The following is a 20367-nucleotide window of genomic DNA, read 5'->3' on the forward strand; positions in this document are numbered from 1 at the left end:
CATTTCCTGCTGTCACCCCCTACCCTCCAATTAACAAGAATTAAACAAAAATTTGAACAGAAATTGTCGGTGGTAAACCACTCTAACCCACTATAATAAACCGGGGGATAGGACAAAAACCTATTTCCAGACAGGGTTGAACCGCTCCTTCGGGGCAGCCTCCAGACATAAACTTCACAGGGCCCGGAGCGAAAGTCCTTTTAACAATCCATCAGGAGAGGTTGAGCAGTCCAGTGAAAAGGCCTTGAGAGAGAGCGCAAGGTGAGGCCTTCCCAACTCTCGGCAATCTCTTTCTTCGTCCTTAACCAAACCACTTCGTCAGTCCACCCCGCGTCACAAGGGCAGGAGATCAAGAGTCCAAGAGTCAGGCCTTAGAAAGGTATAGTCCAGAGTAATCCACTTTTATCCTATATTATCAGAATCCAGGTTAAGTTTTTAGATGTAGTTCCAGTTGTACTTGTAATCCCAATTATAATCGAAGCCCCGATTCCAGGTACCACCGTCAGGGTCCAACTCAAGGTGTAGCGTACCAATCTCTTTAAACTGTGTAAAACTAAATAAAATGTCACTCTACCTCCTCTGTTTGAGGACCCCCTGTCCAAAACCAGCCATTCAGATGTGTCCTCCCTTGGTCGGGTGGCGAAGCAGGAGGAGGGGAGGGAGCAGGCGAAGAAGAGAGAAGAACGCAGAAACAGGATATGACCGCAGGGTGTGGTGACAAAACACAGCGGCTTTAAAGTCCTCACCCTGTATCTACTACCGTCCTTCCCCTAAAATAATCCTCAGACTCCTTCCAGAAGTGGTTTAAGCACTTAGCCACTCCTGGTCTTGACTATAGAATAATACACTCTAAGCGTCAAAAGCGCTTGTCCTTTCAAAGCAGCATTAGCGTCCCCAAAAGAGAGAGAAAAAAAAAAAAAAAAAAGAAAAAAAACAAACAACCACATAAACTTTCTCATAAAATAGACTGTAGAACTCTCCAGGGCCTGTTAGTTCTTAGTATCCAGTACAGTCCTTTCTTAAATCTTCCCGACAAATTGTTCTTACTCAAACAGACTCTCCAAACTCTCCTTATATCATCGACTTTCCGCCTGCGCCATTTTATATCCTCCACCGAGCGGGCTCCCAAAAGCCGTTCAGAGTCCACCAGGTACCACCCAGCTTAGCTAATAGCTTTGCGCTTTGCACAGTGTTTTGAATAAAAAGAAAAAACACCTTAAAAGACGCTGGGGGTTTCCATTCCTCTCTTAAGGCGGTCCGACGCCTCCTCCAGCTGAAGCTCGGGACGTCGCCCCGCGGAGTCGTTGCCGCCCAAATCGCGCTCGCGGTCCTCGTTCAAAGGAACAGTACGGACGCTTCCACGCTGCTGGGTACTTCTCCCAAGGGGGCCCCCCTTAGGGATTTGGGGGAGTGCTGCGCCCTGGCGTCTCCCCAAACCTCCGCAGAGCTCGGAAAACCGGGAACGAGGTTTTCCGCGCTTCCTCGCTGGCCGCGACCGGAACCGGAAAAAATCAAAATTGATGGCAACCATAAACTAAAGTATTGTAAAGATTGCCAAAGGAGGGAGTCAGGCTGCGCCCTGGCCAAAGGCCTGGTGGAACAGCTCTGTCTTGCAGGCCCTGCGGAAAGATGTCAAGTCCTGCAGGGCCCTTGTCTCTTGTGACAGAGCGTTCCACCAGGTTGGAGCCGCAGCCGAAAAAGCCCTGGCTCTAGTTGAGGCCAGCGTAACCTCTCTGTGGCCTGGGACCTTCAAGATGTTTTTATTTGAAGACCATAAGTTCCTCTGTGGGGCATACCAGGAGAGGCGGTCCCGTAGGTACGAGGGTCCTAGGCCGTATAGGGCTTTGAAGGTTAAAACCAGCACCTTAAACCTGATCCTGTACTCCACCGGGAGCCAGTGCAGCTGGTATAGCACCGGATGAATGTGATCCCGCAGCGAAGACCCCATAAGGAGTCTCGCTGCAGCATTCTGCACCCGCTGGAGTTTCTGGGTCAGTCTCAGGGGCAGCCCCACGTAGAGCGAGTTACAATAATCCAGTCTGGAGGTGACCGTCGCGTGGATCACAGTGGCTAGGTCAGGGCGAGAGAGGTAAGGAGCCAACTGCTTAGCTTGGCGGAGATGAAAAAATGCCGCCTTTGTTATAGCTACAATCTGTGCCTCCATGGAGAGGGAGGTGTCGAAGATTACACCCAAACTCTTCACGGACGGTGCTGGCACTAATTGCACCCCCACAAGAGATGGGAGTTGCCCCCTCAATCCCATATCATCCCGTCCCAGCCAGAGGACCTCTGTCTTCGAAGGATTTAACTCCAACCGGCTCCCACGTAACCATCCAGCCACAGCTTCCAGACATCTGGTCAGTGTGTCTGGGGCCAAGTCAGGATGGCCATCCATCAACAGATAGAGTTGGGTGTCATCAGCATACTGATGGCAGCCCAGCCCAAAACTCCGGACAAGCTGCGCGAGGGGGCGCATAAAGATGTTAAAAAGCATCGGGGAGAGTATCGCACCCTGGGGCACTCCACACACCAAGGAGTGGCGGGATGACAGTTCCCCCCCAAGCGCCACCCTCTGTCCCCGACCAGAGAGAAACGAGCGCAGCCATTGAAGGACTGTGCCCTGGATCCCCACGTCGGCAAGGCGGTGGTCCAGGAGTTCGTGATCGACCATGTCGAAGGCTGCTGACAGGTCTAGAAGAATCAGCAGCCCCGACCCGCCTCGATCCAGCTGCCTGCGGAGATCATCTGTTAGGGTGACCAGAGCTGTCTCGGTCCCATGACCAGCGCGGAAGCCAGACTGGAATGGATCCAGAGCCGATGTTTCATCCAGAAACCTACCAAGCTGTTCAGCAACCGCTCTCTCAATCACCTTACCCAGGAATGGAAGATTCGAAACTGGGCGGTAATTGGATAGATCTAAGGGATCTAATGATGTTTTCTTTAAGAGCGGACGCACCACTGCCTCCTTCAGTTCCCCTGGGAATGTCCCGGTGCCAAGGGACAAATTGATGATATCACCCAGGGGGGCCCGCACCTCGTCTGGACACACTCTAATCAGCCAAGACGGGCACGGGTCGAGAGGACAAGTCGTGGGCTTTCCAGCTCGGAGGAGTCTGTCCACATCGGCTGGGGATATCCAGTCAAAGTGGTCCAATACTGGACCCGAGGACAGTCGAGGGGCCTCCAGTTCCTTTATTGTATCCAAATTGGCAGGGAGATCATGGCGGAGCGACAGGACCTTCTCCGCAAAAAAGCTCGCAAATGCCTCACAGCTGTGTGTCAAATTATTATTTAGATTTGGCTGTCCTTCGAGGGACGTTAAAGACCGAATTATACTAAATAATTGTGCCGGGCGAGAGCTAGCGGAGGCAATGGAGGCCGAGAAGTAGGACTTCTTAGCGGCCTTCACTGCCATCTCGTAGGTTTTCATAAAAACCCTATAAGATGTTCTTGAGGCTCCGTCACGGGCACCCCGCCATACTCGCTCTAGCCGTCTGAGGTCCTGCTTCATTTTCCGGAGCTCCTCAATAAACCAGGGAGCCCGGTTTCTGCGGGGTCGCAGAGGGCGCTTAGGTGCGATCTCATTGATGGCTGCCAGGAGCTGGGTATTCCAGCCCTCAACAAGCTCAGTCAATGAGTCGCCAGGGGGAGAAAGGTCCCGCAAGGCTTGACGGAATCTATCAGGGTCCATCAGCCTCTGCGGGCAAGCCCAAATCGGCTCGCCACCTAAGCAGGGTGGGGGTGGAACGTCAATCCTGGCTTTCAGAGCATAGTGATCAGACCATGGCACCTTCATCGAAGGAAACATGATCACATCTATACCGACGCCAAAGATCAAATCCAGCGTGTGGCCTGCTCGATGTGTGGGGCCCGAAACAAACTGGGAGAGCCCTAGTGTCGCCATGGAAGACACCAGGTCCAGAGCCTGTGAGGAGGGAGTGGCATCGGAATGGATGTTGAAGTCCCCCAATACCAATAGGTTAGGGAACTCCAAGGCCCAGCCGGCCACCGCCTCCAGCAGGCCTGACAGGGTGGCTGCTGGTGCGCTAGGTGGCCGGTACACCAGCCAGACAGCCGAGCTCACCTCGGAGCCCCACACTAGGCCAACACATTCAATGCCGGGGATCGATGGTGGTGGTAGAGCCCTGAAAGAACAATCTTCCCGGATTAATAATGCCACCCCTCCCCCCCCGGCCCACAGTCCGTGACTGGTGGAGGACGGAAAAACCCGGGGGCGCCATCTCTCGTAAGGTAACAGTATCCCCTTCGCGCACCCAGGTCTCCGTCACACAAGCCAGGTTGACCCCCTGCGAGATGATGAAATCTCGCAGGGTGGCGGTTTTGTTGCCTATAGACCTGGCATTGCACAACACCAGTGACGGAGGTGAGTAATCCTTGCTCACCCTACCCTCGTCTCTCGGGATGGGGCGCACATTGGAAGGGGTACGAGCATATCCGTATCTCGATCCCCTTCGCCTATGACATCTTTGCGGGCATTCCTCTCACAGCTGCCCAGTTTGCACCCCAGATATTTCTTCCTTATGGTCATTCCTATCAACTCACTTCCTGGATGTAATAAAGGTGATTAATACTAAGGAAGTCAAGGAAGGATTCCCATTCCCCTATGTCTGCAGAATTCTCACAAAAAGTGTTTGAGACTGGGTTTCTGCCCTGTGTTTACTCTCTCCAGAAATACCTTCTCCCTTGGAGTCACCCACCTTCCTGGGCGGAGAAGGTCCCTTCCGCACACCGAGCGCAAGCGTAGCAGCAAATGGGCTTTCCTTCGAGAACCACCTTGGCATATCCGGGTCGACATCTTTCTGTACACCTGGAACGAGGTACGGCCTTACCAGAAAGAGAAGAAGGTGCAACAAAGAGGAACAGTTAGGAGTATTTGTGTGTATGTAATTCACTCAACGCGATCTCTATAGCATGGTGGTGATCCCTGACAACTGGTCTTGCCAGCTCAGGATGATGGGAGCTGTAGTCCAAAGACAGCTGGGGACCCAAGTTTGGGAAACCCTGATCTACCCCAAGATTTGCAGTTGTGGCCCCCAATGAATCATCCAGGAAATCATCACAGCTCTACGTCAATCACATAGAGGTTGGGGAGGGGTCTGTCTGGCAGGGAATCCAGAGAGATCCCAGTTGCCGTTTCCAGCAGCCAAGATCCCCAGTTGCCTGCCATCTCCCCATCTTCCCTTAATGCGGTCAGTTCTCTTTAGCTGCAGAACATGATCTCTGGAATGCAGCCTTGACCCCTCATCAGGGTCCATTCAACCCCCAGCTGACCATTGGGGTGACCAGAATATCTTGTGCTTTAAATTGAGTTCAGTACAGCTGAGGTTTGAGCCACAGAACTCTGTTTCCTCTTCTCCATTTACCTGTTTCCCTTCTTAAAAGAACTTCAAAGCAAATGACAATGGGTCTGACATGTGATTCCCCCAAATTTCAGGATTCGAATAATCTCTCACACGGTTCATTCTCGTCTTTGTGTGTGTCAGAGAGAGAGAGAGAAAGCGCTTTGCTGTTCAATGCCCAACTGAAAGGAGAGTTGGGGTTATGGTTTTTTTTTTTTTGCCAAATTGCCTTAATTGATTTTCCAAATTTCACCACATCAACCACAAATTGAGACAAATTTAATACAAGTGAGCTTACTCACAAATTTAAAAAAATATACAATAAATCAGTAATTATCATTTGTAAAATAAATTACTTTTCATCCTTCTGCATGTATGAAAGGTCAGTATCCTTTATTTGAGCATCCCAAATTCCCCTCCGATCTCAGCTGCTGTAGAAAGAAGGCGTGCTGGTTCCAGCTGTTCCTGGACAGTCACCCTGACATGCTCATTCTGCAGTGGTTGTTCAAGGAAGAGCACAATCAGGATCTCCTAGCCCCCCTCCCCCAATTATCCCCCCTACCTTCTTGAATTTCTTGTTCCACTCAATGGCTTCTGGGTTAATGGTGAACTTTATGCCAGCAGATGCTCCTCTCCTTATATTCCCAATTTCCACAAGGGCACGAGACTTATTGGGATAGATCGCCCAGTTCATAATATTGAAGTCCGCTGGCAGCTCCCAGTTCTCATCCAAGCACAGTCTGCCCCTGGAAGTATTCAGACACCGGATTTCTCTCAAGAAAGGGTGAAGCTGGAATGGCAGGGGGAAACACCAGCATTAAGAAACTGGGAAGCTACAACAGGCAATTAATCAAGCCAAAATGGGGAAAAAACCAGGGCCAGGGGGGCTATCAGCAAAGTACTATAAGAAATTACAAGATTATTTGGCACAACCACTAAAATGTTTAAGATACTTAGATTACGCTGATTCTGAAAAAAGATACAAATCTATTATCAGTCAAAAATGATAGGCTGATTTCTCTATTAAATAATGACTATGAACTGTTTGCAGATCTATTGGCAAACGACATGAAAGTGCTATTAATGGATTTAATTCATCAGGACCAGGCTGGTTTTTTGCCAGGCCACCAGATGAAGGATAATATAAGGAATATAATTGATATAATAGAATATCTGGAGGTTAGAAATGATAAGCAAGCAGTGTTGATTTTTATAGATGCAGAGAAGGCCTTTGACCATTTTTTCATGGACTTCTACGAAGAAGACTATAGAGATGATGAAATTCAGAGAGTCATGACAGTGGTACCTCAGGTTAAGAACTTAAATTGTTCTGGAGGTCCATTCTTAACCTGACACTGTTCTTAACCTGAGGTACCACTTTAGCTAATGGGGCCTTAGGCTGCCGCTGCGCGATTTCTGTTCTCATCCTGAAGCAAAGTTCTTAACCCCAGGTACTATTTCTGGGTTGCCAGAGTCTGTAAACTGAAGCGTCTGTAACCCGAGGTACCACTGTACTTAGAGGAATTGACACAATTTATTCTGACTAACAGACTATGATGATGGTAAACAACGTAATAACAGAAAAATTCAAAATAATGAAAGGGACAAGACAGGGATATCCTCAGTCACCATTATTATTTTAGTTTTAGGGACCCTGGCCAGAAGTAGAAGATCAGATGAAGAAATAAAAGGGAAAACATAGGTTAAAGGTAAAGGGACCCCTGACCATTAGGTCCAGTCGCGGCCAACTCTGGGGTTGGGGCGCTCATCTTGCTTTATTGGCCGAGGGAGCCGGCGTCCAGCTTCCGGGTCATGTGGCCAGCATGACTAAGCCACTTCTGGCGAACCAGAACAGCACATGGAAACGCCGTTTACCTTCCCACCGGAGCGGTACCTAATTATCTACTTGCACTTTGACGTCCTTTCGAACTGCTAGGTTGGAAAGGGCAGGGATCGAGCAACGGGAGCTCACCCCGTCGCAGGGATTCGAACCGCCGACCTTTGGTCGGCAAGTCCTAGGCTCTGTCGTTTAACCCACAGCACCACCCGCGTCCCAACAGTAGGTTACAAAGCATATAAACTCAAGGCATTTGCAGATGACCATGTGGTAACTGTAGAAGACCCCATGGCTAGCCAACCAAGGGTCTTGAACAGATTCTCAAGTTGGAGAAGTAGCAGGTAACTATGATATTTTACAGGTTTATCCCCAGTCAAGATCAGCATCTGTGTGGACTGTAGTTTGCAAAAGGGGGAAGGAAATACCTGCCACGGCTGTAGCCTTGCCTGTCCCCATTGCTCTCCTTCCTCCACCATCAGCCTCCTCTTGGATCTTGATGAAAGCGAAGCATGCAAGGCCTGAGCCACAGCCTGAACATTGATGTAAGTGCCATAGCTGTCATGAGACAGGACTATCTCATGCTCCCCTTGGGGCAATGGCTGCAGTTTCTCCTCCTCTCTGCATCTTATCCTGCCTTTCACGGACAACAGATGCTTTGAATATGAACACTGAAATGCTGGATTGAAATAATCCCCAAAATTGGTCTGCAATTTATTTTTGCCACCTTTGCTGCTCCTTATTCCAGTCTCAATTGCAAAGAACAGAGAACCATGGAGATGCTGGAATATATTTGGAGGGATGTCAAAGCCAATTCTGATTTCTAGCAAAGCTGTTGTGATCCAGACTTTCGCGCCTATTTCCTTCTCATAGACATGGTTTATTGCCATGAGTATTATGATAACATGTGCATTGGTTATATAGGAAACAAATACCCCAACTTGTCTCCATAGGAAAAATGGTTCCCCAGGTGTTATAAATTCATCAAAATAACTTTCTGGTACTCTTTTTGATAAAGCAATGCAGATCCCTTTGCTGAGCATCAGAGGTTTCACAGCGCTCACAAATCTTTCTCCACTGTCACTGTCTGGAGTGCAGAGGCCAATCCACGTCCATCCAAAATACAGGAGTAATTCAACAATCCCCTGGTACTGACTTTCCTCTTTGGGAGTCATCTGGTAGACAAAAGGGAACAGGGTTGTACCTTCGAGAACCTGGGCAGTGAAGCCATAACTGATCTAGGAAGGAAAGCAAAAGATCAGCAATTTATTTTACTTTCAGCATAACAGATATTTAACTATCTGAAATGACTGATATCTAAATCTCTGCTGGCTGAGGCTGATGGGAGTTTTAGTCTGAAACATCTGGAGGTGACAAGTTGGTGAAGGCTCAGTTTTGAAAAAGGGATGTAGGATCCATAGCTCAGGATTTCCCCATTTTTAAAAATATCCCCACTTGACCTCTCCAGAAAGAAAGTAGAATTTTATGCAGTTGAAATTCTCTGTGCTTCCATGCTCTCCCACTACTTACCTGTGGGGTTTTGTAGATGCCTGACAAGTCTGAAATCACTTTTGAGATGACAGTACTGCCTCTTTCAAGAACAGCCAGCAGGGGATTCTGTTCTCCACAGTGATAATTGGGAATATTGCATCCACTGCCTGCAAGCAGCTCTAGCATGGCGTCTGAAGTCATCCTTGCATCGAAATAGTTCTCATAGATGTTGTAGCCCAGGGTGATGTTGGGTAAGAGCCTGAGATCCTGGTTGATCTCTTGGATGGTGAACAGGAAAGACAACATGTACCGGGAGAACCTAGTTGCCTCCCTGCAATAAATGAATCCTTTAAAAAGAGTGAAATTGATATTCATATGATTGGAAGGGAGGGAATATTATATGATTCACAAAGATTAGTATTTATTTATCCTTTTACATTAATATCAAACCTTTTCCTGTCTAGCATAGAACAAATATTTGGAGTCCTCTGCTCCATGACCGGAGCTTTGATGCAAACAGCACACAGAGCTGTTCAGCAGTGGAACAGACTCACTCCGAAGGTGACCATGTGTCATGGATGCTTCAGGTGGGTCTCCTCTGGTTTCCTTCCATCTCTACAACTCTATGATTCTTTTCTACTGTGGTTCTATGAGTAGGAAATGAAGGTGCCCCTCAAAATGTGTGATATACTGGGAAGTTGCTGCAAAGGCTGCTTTTCCTGCATTGGTCTTTGACTTCTTCCAAGGGGCTAGACTATAGGTAGATAAGAGACAATTTTATTGAAGGAGGGGAAGCACCAAATACCTCAGTCCCCTTTCAGATACAAATGAGGCCTGATGGCTTTCAGGTTTGAGTGTGTGGGAAATTATAATTTTGCCCATGTTTGGATCACTGACTCCACCAGTGAGGACACCCCCTGGTTATTTTATATAACCATTTTATTTGAAGCATATCGTTCCTGCTTTCACCCATAAAAATCCACCCATTTTCAATAGTTTCTTAAAACGCTTCTATTTTTATTTTATTTTTAAAAAAGCAGTGACAGAAAGGAAAAAGTGCTGAGATTGGAGGAGGAAACCTTTAATGTAGCCCATAGTGGGCTGTAGGTCTCCTGTGGTATTGTGTCAAGAGAACTGTGCTAAGGTTGTTCACAAATGATCCAAATAGAATAAACATAAAATAATTTTGGCAGCTTGGAAATTGCTAGAGTTTCATGCCTCCCTCTGGGATAGGAAACAGGTACCTATGGATTCCACGTGAAGAAATCTCAAACATCTCACTACTTAGAAATGAGGCCAGTTGTGTATGTGAAAAAAGGAATAATTCCTCTTCATATTTTAGAGACCTGACTCCACAAACAAGGAAGTCTCCTGATTCATATTATTTTATTCATCATTCCAATTAAAGTACATCTTTCCTGCTCTTCAGCCACCAAAAGTCATCTAGAGGATCTTAAATTCCATTTGTAAAACTGTAACATTCCTTAACGACAGTTTCTGAATTGTCCAAATGGAATAATATTGAATGAAACCTTTGAGCCTTGGAAATTGCCTGAGTTTCATGGCATCCTGCAGGTGGGGAAATTCAGTGCATCCTTTTGAACCCTGACCAGATTCACTAACATTCTTGCATTCTTCTAAAAGCAACACAGAATCAAAGGTAGGAAAGCGTTTTCCTAAGGAAGACCCAGAGAACATGGAAATAGGAGATGGTTGGGTGGAATCTTTTACTAGGACCCCCCCCCAGCTCCCATCACCCCCAACCAGCAAGCCCAATGGTTAAGGGCGGGGTAGTACAGCAACATCAGCCCTTGGCTCCCCAGCCCTGAGAAAGGAGCTATTTCCTTGATAAATAGGAACCACTAGAAGGACTGGAGAACCATGAAACTGTGAAGTACATACTTTTCAATCCTAGCGAAGGGTGTCTGAGAAAAGATGTATGGAGTTTCTTCATATAAACGTTTTGGCGAGATGATCCCACTGATGAGAAAGTGTCCAGGCCAGTAGTAATTGCGAGCATCCGTTTGATCCCTGACCAGATTCAAGGGGCATTTCCCTTTGTGGTTCCCGCAGACTCCAAAGGGCATCATGAGCAGCAAAAGCAGAAACAGAAGGAGCAGGGATCTCATTCTGGCTCTGCCTCCTCCTCCTCTTACCTGCCAAGGAGGCATAGCAGAAGAACCCAAAGACTCTTGCAAGGCCAGACTGCCTGGGCTTTCCCAATCTGGGTGGTTTTCAACTCAACCTTCGGAGCTAGGAAGCACAAGGCAGGCACACCCCTCTTTTGCCAGCTCTGCAGCTTGACTCAGTCTGTCTGCATCACAGGAAATATTATCTGCACTTTTTCTTTCCCAGACACAGCACAATTAATATTGTCATGCTACTTTCTGAGGCTGATGTAATCTCCAGAAATATCTCCTGAGCTTTCAGAAGATGAGATGACTATAATTTTGATTATTCCAAGTGGAATAAGTTTCACCACAATAACTTTCTGAAGTCTTGAATGACTCAAGTAGCAGGTGCAGAGCTGGAGAAAATCATGTTGGACAGAAGTCAAGGGGTGTGTTTGGGAGAGTTGGAAGTTTGGCCTGAACTTTACTCACAAAGACCAAAGAAGGAGCTGGATCCGACCATGGCAGGTATTTCCTTCCCCTTTTTGAAAACTGCAATCCACGCAGATGCTGATTTCGACTGTGGAGAGACCTGTAAAATATCATTGTTAGTCTTAGTAATAGTAGCCTACTCCCCAACATTTCTCCAATGAAAATAGGAACATCCCTTTCCATAATAATCATTTTACTATTTATACCGTGGGCTTTTTTTCCTGGGGGAACTCTGTCCAATGCAGGAATCTCAACTAAAGCATCCATTAGAGATGGCCATCCAACCTCTGCTTAAAAACCTCCAAGGAAGGAGAGTCCATGGTGGGATCCAGCTGCAGGACTCTTACAACATGATTTAAGAAAGCTCTATGTACTTTAACCTTCTCATACCACCAACATGCATGCCAACCATATCTATTGTCATGACCTTCTAAAACATCAGGGTTTTTTAAAATAACATCCCTTCCCTTAGCCAGCATAAACAGGATGCCTCATAATATAGTCTTAAATCTGGTAGGGAGAATCTGCTTTTGTCTTTAGAATCTATCAACAAATTATATTTTATTCTTGGCTTCTTCCCCTGCCAGATAAATTTTGTAATATCTTTCTGCCATTCTTTGAAGTGTCCTGGATTGCTGATCAAGGGTATTGTTTGAAATAGCATTCTTGACAATACATTCATTTTAGTTAATGATACTCTTCCCAATTGCGCTAAATTCATTCTTCCACACACTTCTAAGTTTTTCTTTATTTCTCTCCTAGCTCTTCTATAGTTATCCTTAAAAATATTTATATTCTTAGCTGTTTTTACTTTTATTTAGTTTAAAGCCTGCTACTTCTCCAAACTTTAGAATCTGTTCCAAGACCCTGCTAGCCACAGGGTCTTCTACAGTTACCACAAGGTTATACCAGATGGGCGGTGTATAAATGCCTTAAGGTTATATGCTTTGTAACCTACTGTTTTTCCTTTTATTTCTTCATCTGATCTTATACTTCTGGCCAGGGTCTCTAAAACTAAAATCAACAATAATGGTGACAGGGGACATCCCTGTCTTGTCCCTTTCATTATTTTGCATTTTTCTGTTATTACATTATTTACTATCAGAATAAATTGTGTTAATTCCTCTGTGGAATTAATGTGGTTTGCCAATATGTCTGCAAACAGTTTATAGCCATTATTGAATAGAGAGATGGGCCTAAATTTTTTGACTGATAATAGATACGTATTTTGTTTCAGAATCCCTATAATGTAAGCATCTTTCCAAGCATCTGGCACTTTCCCTATATTTAATATTTCGTTCATTACATCTTTTAGTGGTTGTGCCAGATAATCTTGTAGTTTCTTTAGTACTTTGCTGATAGCTCATCTGGCCCTGGAGTTTTTCCCATTTTGAATAATTGCCTGTTGTAGCTCCATCATGGTGCCAGATGCATTTAATGAATTGAGTTTCTCTTTTACAATTTTTGGGAGGTTATTCTGCTTTAAATATTCTTCAATATTATTTATGTTCTCTTTACTGACTTGATACAGTTCTTAATAATACCTTACATATTGCTTTCTTATATCTTTTGGGTGATTTTTCCTTCTATATTTAGTTTTTTATTAAGTTCATGGTCTGCTTCTTCTTTAGCTGCCATGCCAGCAGTTTGCCTGGCTGGTTGGCAAATTCAAAAAAATTCTGCCATAACATTTTAATCTTCCATTCAGTTTCTTGATTTAACAGCATCAAATATTTTCTTATTCAACATCTTTATCAACGACTTGGATGATGGACTCAAGGGCATCCTGATCAAATTTGCAGATGACACCAAACTGGGAGGGGTGGCTAACACCCCAGAGGACAGGATCACACTTCAAAACGACCTTGACAGATTAGAGAACTGGGCCAAAACAAACAAGATGAATTTTAACAGAGAGAAATGTAAAGTATTGCACTTGGGCAAAAAAAATGAGAGGCACAAATACAAGATGGGGGACACCTGGCTTGAGAGCAGTACATGTGAAAAGGATGTAGGAGTCTTGGTTGACCACAAACTTGACATGAGCCAACAGTGTGACGCGGCAGCTAAAAAAGCCAATGCAATTCTGGGCTGCATCAATAGGAGTATAGCATCTAGATCAAGGGAAGTAATAGTGCCACTGTATTCTGCTCTGGTCAGACCACACCTGGAGTACTGTGTCCAGTTCTGGGCACCACAATTCAAGAAGGACACTGACAAACTGGAACGTGTCCAGAGGAGGGCAACCAAAATGGTCAAAGGCCTGGAAACGATGCCTTATGAGGAACGGCTAAGGGAGCTGGGCATGCTTAGCCTGGAGAAGAGGAGGTTAAGGGGTGATATGATAGCCATGTTCAAATATATAAAAGGATGTCACATAGAGGAGGGAGAAAGGCTGTTTTCTGCTGCTCCAGAGAAGCGGACACGGAGCAATGGATCCAAACTACAAGAAAGAAGATTCCACCTAAACATTAGGAAGAACTTCCTGACAGTAAGAGCTGTTTGACAGTGGAATTTTCTGTCAAGGAGTGTGGTGGAGTCTCCTGCTTTGGAGGTCTTTAAGCAGAGGCTTGACAACCATATGTCAGGAGTGCTCTGATGGTGTTTCCTGCTTGGCAGGGGGTTGGACTCGATGGCCCTTGTGGTCTCTTCCAACTCTAGGATTCTATGATTCATTTTCAATCAGCTCTTCCAGCAGGTCTGGGGTTTTTTTGTTCTCTCATCTTCTTTTAGAAAGCATTTTCTTGAATGAAAAAGCCCACATTACTGCTTTACTTGAGTCCCAGACAACCTTCAGATCCATTCCTTGATTTAAGTTGAACTCAAAATAATCTTTCAAAGCTTTTTCAGCTTTAAGTAAAATTGTTTGGTTAGCAAGAAGTCCATCGTTTCATCTCCACCTGAATGATGTGTTTTTTCATCTTTTAATTCAAGTAGTAATTGGTTATGATCCGAAAGTGTCCTTGGTCATATCTCTACTTTTTGTTGTTGTTCTTAATGATAATTCACTGGATATCCATATTGAGTCACTTCGTCCAACAGATGGCTTTGGTTCTGAAAAAAAGGTGAATTCTCTATCTGCCGCCCTCCAGATCTTTCATAGAGGTGCTACTCCAAAAAGGGCCTCAGGTGAGGATTGCAGGGTCTGTGAAGGCCTTCTCTGCAATGACCCCTGTGTAGTGGGATAAACTTCACTAGAGCTAAAGGGGACTCCTGCGGAAATTGTGCTCTCTCTGCTAGTTTCAATGTGATTGTTCGCAAGCACATTCATGAACACTGACTTTTAGGACATTTTGAGTATCTATGGCTTTTGTGGATTTTAAGAATGTATTAACTTGTCTTTTGTATTAAACTTAATCTGTAAAGCTCCTTGTTATTTTATATGCACTCTATATAAATGCCTTAATATATTACAAAAAAAGCCTGAATAGGAATTCTAGTCTAAATGAGATACCCGCAGGCCCCAAATCATAAGAGGACAAAGTGAGTAGGACATCTTAGCTTCCCGGTTTCTTAATGCTGGTGCTTTTCCCTGCCATTCCAGCTTCACCCTTTCTTATGAGAAATCCGGTGTCTGAATACTTCCAGGGGCAGGCTGTGCTTGGATGAGAACTGGGAGCTACCAGCGGACTTCGATATTGGGAACTGGGTGATGTCTCCCAATAAGTCTCATGTCCTTGTGAAAATTGGGGATATAAGGAGAGGGGCATCTGCTGGCATAAAGTTCACCATTAACCCAGAAGCCATTGAGTGGCCCAAGAAATTCAACAAGGTAGGAGAAATTCAACAGAGGGAGAAGGCGAGGAGATCCTTATTATGTTTTTCCTTAAACAACCTCTGAAAAATGACCATATCAGGTTGACCAATGGTGTCTTGACCATCAATAACAGCTGCAACCGCCACTCCTTCTTTCCACAGCAGCTGAGATAGGAGGGGGATTTGGGGTGCTCAAAGAAAGGAGAGAGCCCAGAGGTGCTCAGAGAAGACACCATCTATTTCCGAGCCAGACTGAGATTTTTAAAATCTTTGATTGAATGGACTATGCAATTAAGAAGAAAAGGGGAAACGCCTAGTAAAAATGAACTATTGGGCTTTCATTCATGCAGAAGGATGGAAAGTAATTTATTTTAGAAATTTACACCACAAAGAACTCATAACCAGCCTACTTTCAGCAGCCAGAAACACCATAACCAGACACTGGAGAGACCTGTCAGGAGTAAGCATGGACCAATGGTACCAAATAGTATGGGAAACAGCCCTACTAGAAAAATTAACTAATAAACTGAAACTGACACGGGGACAAACAGAAGAAGACGCCTTCACCCCGGTATGGCTCCCCTTTATCACATACACAGCCCAACAGGGCAATGACAATAATCCACCAACAGCATACAAATCAATGTGGCTAACCTGATCCAAAACACCCACCCACCTCACTCACACACGAAAACAAAGATCACCACAGCCAACCACAAATGAACAACCACACCCCAGGCCAACCCCAACCTCTCTCACCACCAAAGGAACACAAGTGAACAACACAAGCAAGGCTGACACCAAACTCTACATACATTAAACATAATAGAAACACCGCCAGCCGACCCCACCCCCATCCATCTCCCCTCTCTCCACCCCCTTTCTTTTTTCATTTTTTTCTTCTCCCCCTAATGCCTCAACAAATGAAACGGATTTGTAAAAATGTTACATGGAAAAAAAAATACGAGGCATTACACTTACTTCTGTAAAACAAGAAAATCCTTAATAAAATGTTTTTTTAAAAAAAAACACAAAAAAACCCAGTAAGATGCAAAAAAAGAAAAAAAGAAAAAGAAATGATAATTACTGATTTATTGTGGATTTTTTTTAAATTTGTGGAGTAAGCTCACTTGTAGATGTTGCAAATGGTAAAATAATGTATGTGCAGGAATTGACAAGTTGACAGCTGATTGTTAAGGATGATAAGCTTTTTTAAAAAAACAACAACAACAACAACCCTATTGTAATATAAGGTTAACGGAAAGGAACGGCATGTGAATTAGAAATAACTAGGAAAATAAATCAGTGGTAAGAAGAAACCTTGCATGCCTCTTAACGATTACGATTACGATATCTTTATTGTCATTGTCCCTTGCGGAACAATGAAATTGAAAAACTACATAAAACTACATAAAACTACCACAAAACTAAATAAAACTACATAAAAACTGCATAAAACTATTACAAAACTACATAAAACATTCAAAAAACCCTAAAAACTCTAAAACCCCATTTTAAAATACACTATACTACAGAGACCCCTTATGCTGCGTTTAGAGCCAGAATTGCATTAGCGTAGAAACTGTTTCTCGGACGGCTAGTCCTGGCCTTTATAACCCTATACCTTCTTCCAGAAGGCAGAAGCTGAAAGAGATCATTTCCGGGCTGCGTACTGTCATGTGCTATCTCTGCCGCTTCCCATCTAAGGTGGGAAGAGTGCACCCAATAATTCTCTCTGCAGTCTTTACGACCCTGGATAGCGTTGTTTTTTCCCTGGCTGTGCAGCTCCCAAACCACACGCACAGACCATAAGTTAGTACGCTCTCCACAGTGCAATGGTAAAATGCCATCAACAGGTCCTTTGAGAGATTGTTTTTCCGGAGGATTCTCAGAAAATATAACATCTGCTGTGCTCTCTTCACCAGGTCTTTGCTGTTCTCTCCCCAGGTTAGGTCGTCTCTCAAATCCATTCCCAGAAATCGAAACACCGAGACCTGTTCCACGCACTTCCCCTCAATAATAAGTGGCTGAATATTCAATTTACGTTTCCTAAAGTCCACAATGATCTCTTTTGTTTTCTTTAAGTTAAGGAGTAAGTTGTTTTTCCTGCACCACTCCCCCAACTGCTCGACATCCTTCCTATAGGCCGCCTCTCCCTCTCCAGCAGTAATTAAACCAACCACCGTTGTATCATCTGCGAACTTAATGATCTTATTACTGGGGTATTTGGGGGCACAGTCAGCTGTATAGAGCGTATATAAAAGCGGGCTCAACACGCACCCCTGTGGCGTCCCCGTATTTGTGATGAGATCTGCAGAGACGTGGGAACCCAACCTGACCCTTTGGGAACGAAATAAAAAAAATCCTTCCAGTAGCACCTTAAAGACCAACTAAGTTAGTTCTTGGTATGAGCTTTCGTGTGCATGCACACTTCTTCAGATACACGCGATACAGTGTATCTGAAGAAGTGTGCATGCACACGAAAGCTCATACCAAGAACTAACTTAGTTGGTCTTTAAGGTGCTACTGGAAGGAATTTTTTTTATTTTGACTATGGCAGACCAACACGGCTACCTATCTGTAACTGGAACCTTTGGGAACGGTTTGATAGAAAGTCTAATATCCACCTGCACAAACATGGTGGAAGTCCCAGGTCTAATAATTTGGGCACCAATCTATGCGGAAGAATAGTATTAAATGCAGAACTAAAGTCTACAAATAACAGTCTCGCATAGTTCCCTTGCTTCTCCAAATGAGTCAGGACAGCATGTAAAGCCATTGCCACAGCTGTGGATCTCTTTGCCTTGTACGCAAACTGGTAAGGGTCAAGTCCCACTGGCAGACAAGATAAGATGCGCTTCCTCACCAGTTTTTTTGAAACATTTCATTATAATGGGTGTCAGCGCCACAGGGCGAAAATCATTCAGACTGTCTATCTTTGATGTTTTTGGCAGGGGTATAATGGTAGTGGATTTCAGACAGGGTGGAACAGTGGCTTGGGCCAGAGACTGGTTAAAAATCTTCATAAGGATTCCTGCCAGTTGGTCCGAACAATCTCTTAGCACCCTGCCAGCCACCCCATCTGGGCCCATAGCCTTCCTTGTGTTTACCTCCTTTAATATTCGCCTCACTTCTCCCTCTTCCACCCTGGCAGCATTTCCTGTAGGTAGTGACGCCAATAGCTCTGGCATCCCTGTTGGAGTCACTGTTGGTGTCACCTCAAATCGGGCAAAGAAGGTATTCAGCTCTCCCACCAAGGAAGCCGTACTCTCTACCACTGATGAATTCCTTGATTTATAACCAGTCAGATGTTGGACTCCCTGCCACATTTGTCTAGGATCACGATTTCACAGGTGGTCCTCAATTTTTCCTCTGTACTCCGCTTTTGCTTTCCTGATACCCCTCTTCAAGTTCGCTCTTTCTATGCCATACAATACCCGGTCCCCCCAGTTCTAAAAGCAGAATTTCTGGCCTTCAATAATCTCCTAACCTCTCCTGTCATCCCTCATAACAGAGGGAAGGGAACCAATTCGTATTAAATTGGTCTTCATTTGTGGTTGAGAGATTATTCGAATTCTGAAATTTGGGGAAATCACATTTCAGATTCCATTGCCTGGATCTGACACCTTGTGCACTGATGTTGAGTGGATCACCAGATGAAGAGTGAGCCAGCAACAATTTCAGCATTGGAGGGAAGAAATGAGACCATGCCAAATAGTTGGATTCCCTGCCTGCCAAACCTTTTCAGAGGAGGCATCTTATGCTCAGTCAGGAAGGAAGAGCGAGAGGCCTCCTCCTCCTCCAACTCAGGTTCCTCCCATTCAGGTCCCCATTTATGGAGCAAAACCAAGATCAGATGGGAAGTGAAAATATTAGCTAAGATTGCATCCTACTTAGACTTTCATCTCTCCGGACTAGTGGAAAGCTTCCTAAACACTTATTCTTATAGCAATTCTACCTGTAGCAATCCAATGAAGGCTCCTATATAAATTTAATAATTTATAATAATAATAATTTTGAATAAATATCATTTTTTAAAAAATATAAATTTAATAATTAAAGGTCCCGAGAAAGCTGAGTGGGTTATTTATGTATGCAACCACAGCAGCTAGAACTTTATATGCACAGAAGTGGAGAGAGGGAGGATTGGCTTATAAAACCGGGGAATATGCTGAAATGGTGAAATTACCTGTTGTCCCTATTTTCAAAAAGGGGAAGGACCCAAATAATTACCGCCCAGTCAGTCTGACATCAATAGCAGGGAAGATTCTGGAGCAGATCATTAAGCAAACAGTCTGTGAGCACCTAGAAAGGAATGCTGTGATCACCAATAGTCAGCATGGATTTCTGAAAAACAAGTCATGTCAGACTAACCTGATCTCGTTTTTTGACAGAATTACAAGCCTGGTAGATGAAGGGAACGCAGTGGATGTAGCCTACCTTGATTTCAGCAAGGCATTTGACAAGGTGCCCCATGATATTCTTGTAAAGAAGCTGGTAAAATGTGGTCTTGACTCTGCTACCACTCAGTGGATTTGTAACTGGCTGACTGACCGAACCCAAAGGGTGCTCATCAATGGTTCCTCTTCATCCTGGAGAAGAGTGACTAGTGGGGTGCCACAGGGTTCTGTCTTGAGCCCGGTCTTATTCAACATCTTTATCAACGACTTGGATGATGGACTCAAGGGCATCCTGATCAAATTTGCAGATGACACCAAACTGGGAGGGGTGGCTAACACCCCAGAGGACAGGATCACACTTCAAAACGACCTTGACAGATTAGAGAACTGGGCAAAAATAAACAAGATGAATTTTAAGAGGGAGAAATGTAAAGTATTGCACTTGGAAAAAAAAAATGAGAGGCACAAATACAAGATGGGTGACACCTGGCTTGAGAGCACAAACTTGACATGTGCCAACAGTGTGACGCGGCAGCTAAAAAAGCCAATGCAATTCTGGGCTGCATCAATAGGAGTATAGCATCTAGATCAAGGGAAGTAATAGTGCCACTGTATTCTGCTCTGGTCAGACCTCACCTGGAGTACTGTGTCCAGTTCTGGGCACCACAGTTCAAGAAGGACACTGACAAACTGGAACGTGTCCAGAGGAGGGCAACCAAAATGGTCAAAGGCCTGGAAACGATGCCTTCTGAGGAACGGCTAAGGGAGCTGGGCATGTTTAGCCTGGAGAAGAGGAGGTTAAGGGGTGATATGATAGCCATGTTCAAATATATAAAAGGATGTCACATAGAGGAGGGAGAAAGGTTGTTTTCTGCTGCTCCAGAGAAGCGGACACGGAGCAATGGATCCAAACTACAAGAAAG

At 44.8% G+C, this 20367-nt stretch overlaps 1 protein-coding gene across 1 annotated transcript in view; it reads left to right on the plus strand.

Moving 5' to 3' along the window:
• Window positions 1-20367, plus strand: part of LOC309523127 (vomeronasal type-2 receptor 26-like) — a gene marked incomplete at its 3' end in the record, with an annotated part of 81742 nt that overhangs the window by 40245 nt on the left and 21130 nt on the right. The window contains exons 3-4 of the mRNA XM_082206890.1: window positions 9155-9272; window positions 14833-15060. Coding sequence (XP_082063016.1) covers window positions 14941-15060 — 120 coding nt within the window. The 5' untranslated portion in view covers window positions 9155-9272; window positions 14833-14940. The remainder of the gene's footprint in view (window positions 1-9154; window positions 9273-14832; window positions 15061-20367) is intronic.

The sequence above is a fragment of the Podarcis vaucheri genome (genome assembly GCF_965113315.1).
Source record: "Podarcis vaucheri genome assembly, chromosome: 18".
NCBI lineage: Eukaryota > Metazoa > Chordata > Lepidosauria > Squamata > Lacertidae > Podarcis > Podarcis vaucheri.